This window comes from Indicator indicator, chromosome 4 (assembly GCF_027791375.1).
Source record: "Indicator indicator isolate 239-I01 chromosome 4, UM_Iind_1.1, whole genome shotgun sequence".
In the NCBI taxonomy this organism is placed as follows: Eukaryota; Metazoa; Chordata; class Aves; order Piciformes; family Indicatoridae; genus Indicator; species Indicator indicator.
The window spans coordinates 22,746,488-22,755,655 of record NC_072013.1 but is presented as its reverse complement, the minus strand read 5'-3'; the positions used below and the strand labels follow the sequence as shown (position 1 = coordinate 22,755,655).

Below are 9,168 nucleotides of genomic sequence, written 5' to 3'. Positions count from 1 at the left end.
TATGGAATCACAGAACGGTTCAGGTTGGAAGGACCTTCGACCTACCTTGTCCTGGGCAGGACCACGTTCAACTAGATCAAGTTGTGCAAAGCCCCATCTAATCTGGCTTTAAACTCTTCCAGGGTCCCTGCGGTCTTCTGAAGGCTTAACTACTTCAAATCTCTGAGAGTTTCTTCAATAGAAGAGGTCGTAGAGGCTTTTCAACCCTGTTATCACCTGAACGCCTTAACCCATTGGTTCCACAGGCTTTCCACCAGCCAGAGTCCAGAGATGCCTCATCCTGAAAACAAGATGTCCCCGGAGAGCATCCCTGAACCACCCAAACCAACTTTGAGATTATTGAAGCTCCGCGGGCGGAATGCTCTGCCCCCATTTCTCCCATTCTCCAAAATTTCTTTCTGCCTTTACTTCTGTTTAATTTCCCACCTGCATCCGCGAACGAATGGTGCGGAGGGAGAGGGCCACGGAAGGCGAGTCTGGCACCGGCGGGCACCCCTTTCGCGGCTCCGGCCCCGGTACTTTCAGCCCCGGTAGTCTCATCGCCGTCCCGCCCCTTGCCCGGAGCCGCCCCGGCTCAGCCGCCAGTGTCTGCAGGCGATGCGGGGGAGTTGTCCCGATGCCCGCCCCTTCGGAGGCGCGGCCCTGCCCTTCTCTGGCGGGGAGGGGGGGGACGTGCGGTAGAAAGGACGGACGGCGAGGCGAGCGGTGGCAGTGAACGGAGGGCATCGTGTAAGGGCTGGGCCCGCCGGAGACCGAGGGTACAAGCATGGCTCTGGATTTCCTCGCGGGATGCATCGGCGGTGAGAAGCGGGGTGGGGGGCTTAAGGAAGAAAAAGAAAAAAAAAATCCCGACAAATAAAAATGTGGGGTAAAGGCGGGGAAAGGGGACTGGGGGGGGGGGGGGGGGGGGGGAAGGAAAAGGAAAGCGGGCGAAGGAGAAATAAAGGGCAAAAGAGAAAGGAGAAAAGGAAAAACAAGGGGGATTAAAAGGGGACGGAAAAAAAGAAAAGGGAATAGGAAAGGATTAAAAAAAATTAGAAAAAAGAATGGGGAGGAATAAAGAGGGGCGGATGAAGGGGAGAGCTCGGCCCGGAGCTGCTACGTTGGCAGCGGAGGATCACGTTGTGCAAGGGCGGGGGGGGGGCAATGAAAAGGGGCCGCCTTGCTGCAGGTGGGTGCCGGAGCCGGGCAGCTCCGAGCCTCCCCCGCTGAGGCTGGGCAGTGGCAGCGCGGATGCGGCAGAGAAAGATCTCGGGGATTTCCTGCCGTGGTGGGGCGGGGGTGGTGGTGTGGGCTGTCCCTCCCCGTGTCGGTGCCGCAGCGTCCGGGTTTGCCCTGAGGGGCTGGATGCAGCGGTGGGTAGGGAGGGAGCTCTTTCGGGATGAGCAAAGGGGCAGCGGCAGGCGCGGGAACCCCTCCGACCTGGAAATATTTATAGCGAGGAGCTTCAGCATCAGGCAGAGGAGAGAATCTGCCTGCTCGTCTTGTGCTTCCCCCTGCATCTGCTTATGGCCTGCAGCTTGCTATTTTTAGCAGCTGTTCAGGAGATTTGTTCTCGCGTCTTTTCAGTTATTTGCCTTTGCTCTTCTCTTTGACAACCTGGCAAAGAGATTACGTTTTTATTTTATCTTGTTTAGCTTCTTGCTGACTTGATCCTAGTGATCGTTGCCTTGCCAGGGATCCCATATGGTTGGTTGTGCCACTGATCTTTTCATGTGAAACACAGTGCACATCACTATTTTTGTGACTTGGACTATCTTGCTGCTGTGCTGGCATTGACCAGCCTGGACTACCCCATCCTAGAGTGGGGCTTTGCATTCCTGACACATCCTCTGGGACAGAGGGAGGGACATTACTTTTCTGCACGTGTGAGAAGGTCACAAATGGATTGAACTTCCACTTTGGTTCACAGCTTTAGGGAGCAGGAGGATCTCTTGCTTTAGCCAGTGCTGGTGTTTTTCAGTGTGGAGTGCACGTGTTCATATTGGCTAGAGAGACCTGCATGTAACTTTTAAGTCTTTTGACGCTAGAATATAGCAAAGAGTTTTGGTAATGCATGGTCCTTCTGCAGGTGCATCTGGAAAGGCTGTGGGCAGAAAGCAGGGATTGTCTTCTTCCTCTAGAGAAGCTTTCAGAATGGCACATACACGAAATATTGTGCTTTAGAGAAAATTTTCAATTTATAATGCCTGGATTTGCCTTAGGCTGAGGCCGGGAATCACTGATGAATATCCTGTATGATGTGACAAGTTCTGTAGTCACACACCTCAACCCTGCCTGTGGCTCTGAAGCTTGATGGGAGCATAGTGTCACCTAGTATAGGCCTGAAAGACTGAACTGTAAATCTCTTCTAACTTAATAGGATGCTCTTTACCAGGCTTACCAATAATGCTGTGTGCTTACACCTCAGGCTGGTGGTCGTGCTTGGGCTACTGTAGCCCCAGACCCAGGAAGAAAATGAGTCATAACCATGGGTTGTGTTTTGTTTCAGGTGCTGCAGGAGTGCTGGTAGGACACCCATTTGACACTGTTAAGGTGGGTTGATTATGAAATACCTTTGTCTCTAGATAGGAAATGTAAAGTTTTCCAATAAGTAGGGGAGGAAAAAAAAATCCTCAGACACTCTAGGAGCGTAAATCTGTGCTGAAAAGTTTGGAGCAGGCCTCCTTAACCGCTGTTTGTAGATTTGCATTCTCCAGCTTTTTAGAAGTGAAAAAAAAATATTTTTTTTTATGATTAAATACATTAACATTAACATAACAAAATTGGCCTAACCTACAATCTACCAGTGCAGTCACAATGTTGTGTTTGAAAATATGACCTTACATTTAACTTAATTTTGTTCTAAGCTTGCTTCTCTGCAGCTGTTCATTACTAACTGCTAAAACTGCCTCCCCCTGCATTTGTAAGTCAAACCTACTTTGTTACTAGGTTGAAAATTTGTGGTTTGTTTTCCCCTCAAACTCTGCTACTTACTCCTTAAGCATTACATTTTTTTTACCTTAGACAAAGGGTGTAAGTGGATAAAAACCCACAGCATGAAGCTTGTCTGCAGGCTTCTTCCTCCATCTTCGTATTACTATATATTTTTATAACTCTTCAAGTTAAAATTTATCTTTCTGATGATCTTTTAGCTGTATGTATTATGCATACCGAGGATGACTACTTCAAAGATAAGATTTGGAATCTCCTGGAGGGTCCTTCAGCCAGGACTCCTGGGGTTCAAGCCCACTTTTCAGAATGGCATGACAAATGACTTTTTGACAGCCTTATCCAAAGTCTTGCACTGGGAAGAACAGAAGAAGGGATTCCAATATTCCCTGCTAAATTAATACACCACATCACTTGACTGCAGCAGACAACATGCCACTCCCTAGATCTATATTCAGAGTACCTCTATCTTGCCGAATTTAGATATGCAAAGAGCTGATAGTGTTACTGAGGTCATCACCATGTTCTGTATTCAAGCACAGGTTTAGTTCAAAACAAATTTTCCTAACTAGAGAGTATTAGCCCTTGCCAGTCAAGTGCAAGCTGCTCAAATACTAAGAACTGTATGTATGTTTCTCAGAGTGTGGTAAATTCGACCGTTAAGTAATTGGGTTGACTTCTAGTATATATTTTCAAGAATGGTATTATCCAGACTTTTTTTTCACAGTGGTAAAGGGGCAGCTGTCTTTTTTCTCACCCCCCCATACTGCCAAGTTTTACAAGCTTAACCTAAGGTAATGGGTCATTTCACTAAAGCTAGAAAAACTGCTGAAATTCTATGCCCAGACAAAAGTTAAGCATGTGGTGATGGTATTTGCTATTTTTAAGGTGGAATAGCTTCTAGTACATGAAACTAAGAATTTAAGTGTCCACAAAACTGGGGATCGCCAGCAGATATATTAATGCAAAACAGATGGGTTTAGAAAAAGCATCTTGATTTACAGTAAAATAGTTTGTTTGCAGATGACTTTAACAATTTTATAAAATCCAATCAGGCACACTATATTTTCATGCCCATTAGAAGGTATTACAAACTTTTATCTGTTTTTTGTAAATACTAATGTTCGTGTTATTAGCTGGCAGTCATCACCATATGTGGGGAAAACTAACACTATAACCAGTCCTTTTAAAATAAAAAAAGGCACTCCATAACTTATTGTGTATGTATATGTGATAAGAATTAACCCTTTCTTCAGTTCTGCAGTGTTTAAAGGGCTAGCTGATAGTCATCTTAGACTGTAAGTTTTTAATATAATTGAACAATGAGAAAGCTGCTTGGATAAGCCTGAATTTTAATTCTGTTGTGGCTTTTAAGCTCCTTTTTTGGCCAGTGATCATGTTTCACAAAGCGGGGAGGGGGATGGTGGGACACACAGGGAGAGATCGAGTAAATGAAGTCACCCTGCAAAACTCACAAGTGAGCTTATCTCAGAACTGGCAAACTCCATATCCCTGGTTTGTTGATGTAATGTATAAAATTGCTTTTTTGCTTTTAACTGCCTTTACTTTCTGAGCTAGGGGCTGTCTTCATTAACAGCAAAAGTGTTACTTTGTTGTAGATGACAGATAAGCCTCATCACGGGAGAGTTACCTAGTAAGTATAGCCCAGGTGAACACTTCTGTTTCTCTCAGTCTTTATTTACTCCCAAATGTACTGGTTCAGCTAAAGATCTAAAAGACTTACAAAGCGTTTTCCCTTTTTAGATTTAAACTGATGTGCCCCTCTCCTGTGGCTATGCCATGGAGGGAGTGGGGTTTAAATATCTCTTTTTGTTTGTTTGCCCCTTTTTTTGTTTGTTTGTTTTGTTTTTTTTTCTTTAGAAGTTTTATTCTGAACTTTCTGGTATGCATTTCTGGCTACATACACTTCCATACACAATGGCTCTAAAATTGGATTTCAGGCACACTGTTATTGAGGTCTTAACCACTACCAATCTTTAGAGGACATTTTTGTTGCTCAAACACTTATAGGCCATTCATTCTGCACATTACTAAATATTTGGACAGTTCTGGGAGTGTGATTCTTTTTGTTTAGTCAGAGTACATTTGTGCAAGTCTTTAGTACTTTAAAATTACAGTGTGTTACTATTGGACCTGTTACTATTGGACCTAAAACCTTACTAACAGTGGTTTCAAAGAAGGAGGAAACTAGAATATCAGGCAACAAATAAAAGGGGGTTAAAGGTTGCACACAATTCATCCTTCCTATAGTTGTACACATTAAGGAACTTGTTGAATATGGTAGTAAGATCCATTAAATAGTTTCATGTGCAATTATTGCCTTACCTGGCAATTTGGTAATGTGGGCATTCTTATGTGGTCACTGACATGCTCAAAGGAAACAAACCTGGAGCATCAGTACTCTAAATATTTTATCATGTATCAAGACTTAATTGGTCAATGTTTTACAAATTATTTAGACAAAAATAGTTGGAGCTGTTTGCCACTTGGAAATTCATCCTATATGCAGAGTGATTAATTCTAAACTGCTAAAGACAAGCATATAGAAAAGTTAAAAGGTCTCTAAGCTGCAGTTCTCCCAAACACCATAACATGTCTAATTCCCCTGACTTCACGGACAGAGTTTGAAACAATAGCAGCAAATTATAAAGGGATTAAAACCTTCATTTTGTGCAGTTCTGACAGCTATTAAGATTTATGACTTTGCCTGTAGGTCTAATTGAGCAGTTTTAGCAATCTGTCAGCCCCCAAATGTGACTTTGAGTAACAAAGGACTTATTTTCTTTGAATCCTACTATAAGCCTACTTTTAACTCTTAAGAATTTTTTAAATCCTTTTTCCGTCTTAAAAAACCTGACGTGATCTCAGCCTCCCAGTCTGGCTCGCATACACTAACATATATACTATAAAGACACTGAAAATGTTTTGTAGGAATATGAAGGGCATTGAAACTGTAAATAATTTTTTGCCTCAAAGAAACTTAACCTCAAATCCTTTTCTAGACCTACATTATCTTGTGGGTCTTACATTGTTGTGGTGGTGTTTATTATTACTTAAGCAGAGATAAAAAAATTTACAGTCAGGAATCTCTCACGTAGACCTGATAATCTTGTCTTTTGTTCAGAATAAGAGTCTTCAAGTTTTTTGCCCTGGAGTTGCATCAGCAGCATTAAATGGTTGATAAGCATCTTTTCTGAGGAACATCATAGCTCCTTGCTGGAGATCAAAAAGAGATTTCTAACTTCCCCAATCCAGTGAAACCAATTCATGGAATTTATTGCAGTGTAGGATTTTGCATGACCTAGGTAGCTTTGAGGCTTTTTTTTCATTTGTTTGAAATATGTTGAGGACAAATTACCAAGAAAAAAAATAATTAGACTTTCCCATTAAATGTTAAAAAAACATCTGGGCAATTGGTTTGTGTCCTAATATCACCAGTTAACCAGCATGTCAGTTTTGGTTAACCAATTACTAACATCAAAAGTTTTGAAAGAGCTACACTCTTGCAAATTGTTTGCATGTAGCAAGTTTCAAACCACCAAACAAAACAACAGACTGAAACTTGACAACTGGAGTTTTATTCTTTCTGTATGCAGGAAAAAAAAACAAACACACACAAAAAAAAAAACCAAACAAAACAACCAAAAACTTAAGGGTCTGTTCCCAGCTACCCTCTGTACAGAAAAAAAATTAAAAGATAAAAATCAGATCTCAGTGAATGGTCTCAAGTCTGGTAGCCAAAACACCATGGGTGGTGGTGTTGAAAGTTTCCATCCTTTTTGCAGTTATCCTTAATTTAATACTTGACTTGTAAATTATTATTTATAGAACTATATCAGGTTTGTAGAGATAGACCTTAGTGTGAACAGAAGCATTCTTGGCAGCATAAGAAAGTACTTACTGTAGTCAGTACTGGAAAACTTCAGTCTGAAATCCTAGATAATTGTACCCTGTTGTACTTCCACATACTCTTATTCTATTATTCAAAAGAAATTAATAACCATCTTCCCTTCATGTTTTCAACCCCAAAATTAAGGGAAAAAACCCTAAAAGAATATTTTAAGAAATTATTTTGTCCAGTGTCCAGCTCTTGCATATATGTGGCTATAGCAAATCTGCACACACAAACACATGACAGTAGTTTACCAATTAGGCTGCTCTTGACATACAATTCAGTATCTCATACAAATTTTTATAGGTTCGACTACAAGTTCAAAATGTAGAGAAACCTCTCTACCGTGGGACCTTCCATTGCTTTCAGTCCATCATAAAGCAAGAATCTGTAAGTACAAATTAATGCTTTCCTATTTTGTGTCAGAAGGGTGAGAAAGCTCTTAAACTCCACAAATATTGAAGATCAAGACAAAGGTGTTCTCTCACAGTGCAGATAGTCACAATTTTGCCAGAAATTTCATGAAGAAGATCACAAGTTGGAAGTTGATATTTTGAAGTTAACTTTAGAAGTAAGATGAGTTATTTGAATGGCTAATTATCTGAGAATCCAAGTAATACAAGTAATGAGGGAAGAAATGAGTGAGGAGTTTTCTTCTGATAAAGCTTGAAGACCATAACTAAAAGGGTAGCTTTAGGATTTTAACTACTTAAAGTATAAAACTTACCAGAAAGCTTTTCTCTGGACAGACTAAGATTATTTTTGGATGTGTCCAACTATATTGCTAAAATTGTTTAGATGTTTGTGTTCTAGGCAGCAATGAAATTATTATTACAAAGCAAGATGGTATCGATCTGGGCACTTTTTGGAAGTTAGGGCACAAGGGAGAGCCAGAAAGGCCATGTTCTGACCAGTCTCAGGAGGTTATCAACACCACTGTTAAAAAGCATTTTTCCTTCCTTCTTCTATTAGGCTTTTGGACTCTATAAAGGTATTGGGTCACCAATGATGGGACTGACCTTCATTAATGCGCTTGTGTTTGGTGTACAAGGAAACACACTGCGTGCTCTTGGAAAGGACACTCCTCTAAACCAGTTCCTTGCAGGGTCAGCAGCAGGGGCTATCCAGTGCATCATCTGCTGCCCCATGGAGTTGGCAAAGACAAGAATGCAGCTTCAAGGAACAGGTGAATACAAACTAAAAACAAAGAACTACAAAAATTCTCTGGATTGTTTGATCAAAATCTACCGAAAGGAAGGGCTGAGGGGTATCAACAGGGGCATGGTCTCTACACTCATAAGAGAGACTCCAAGCTTTGGCTTTTACTTCCTGACCTATGACTGTATGACCAGATATTTAGGCTGTGAAGCTGAAGACAGCTACGTTATTCCCAAACTGCTGTTTTCCGGGGGGATGTCAGGTATTGTTTCCTGGATCTCAACTTATCCTGTGGATGTGATCAAATCTAGGCTTCAGGCCGATGGAGTGGGAGGTGTTACACAATATAACGGCATTTTAGACTGCATCAGAAAGAGTTACCATGAAGAAGGCTGGAGAGTGTTCACAAGAGGTCTTACTTCCACACTTCTTCGTGCTTTTCCTGTCAATGCAGCTACCTTTGCTACTGTTACTGTGTTCCTAATGTATATGAGGTCAGAAGACAACCTTCATGAATGTGAACCAGGTCCAGTAATGCAGCAGCCTTCCAGTTTGTGAACCTGAACTGTTTGTTCTCCTGATCCAAAGCTGGGCTGATTGGGTCTTTTAAAACATAAACCATTGACCTGCACAACTGGTATAAACATGTGCTATCTGTATAAAGGATTCCTAAATCCGTCAAATTAGGATTTCATCTCATTACTTGTATAAACAGCATATTGCCTTAGTAAGGACTTCATATCTAGTATATCCAAGTAAGATGGGGGCCTGCCTATAGAAAGTACTGTACAATCAACATTGCAGCTCCAGAAGAGCATCTGGACAGCGTTGTCATACCAGAAATCAGGTTTTTCTTCCACTCATGTTCTGAAAGACTGAGTTGAGTTGAATCTAGAAACATTTTGAGAAAGGAAATGCTCTTTTTGTATGTTACAGGAATAAGTAAAGTCCTCTGAGGTGAAGTAGGGAGAGGAATTAAATGTTGGATGCATCTTTCAGGTAACCCCAAACTGTTTAAGCTAGCATTCAGCTAGCCATGTGTTTTGTTTTTCCTCTACTTTTATATGTCAATGGTTTTAGTAGCAACTTGTTCATACTGGTTTGTTAAAAAATAAAATAATTTGTCCTTAAGCTGTTCCCTTTTCAACTTTGAATAAATGTCTTAA

At 41.4% G+C, this 9,168-nt stretch overlaps 1 protein-coding gene across 1 annotated transcript; it reads left to right on the top strand.

Moving 5' to 3' along the window:
- The first annotated feature begins 766 nt into the window (after positions 1 to 766).
- Positions 767 to 8,647, top strand: SLC25A29 (solute carrier family 25 member 29). Its single transcript, XM_054400542.1, has 4 exons — positions 767 to 800; positions 2,492 to 2,535; positions 7,151 to 7,234; positions 7,817 to 8,647. The coding sequence occupies exons 1-4, from the start codon at positions 767 to 769 to the stop codon at positions 8,558 to 8,560; spliced, it is 906 nt and encodes a 301-aa protein (XP_054256517.1). The 3' UTR covers positions 8,561 to 8,647.
- Positions 8,648 to 9,168: the final 521 nt, after the last annotated feature.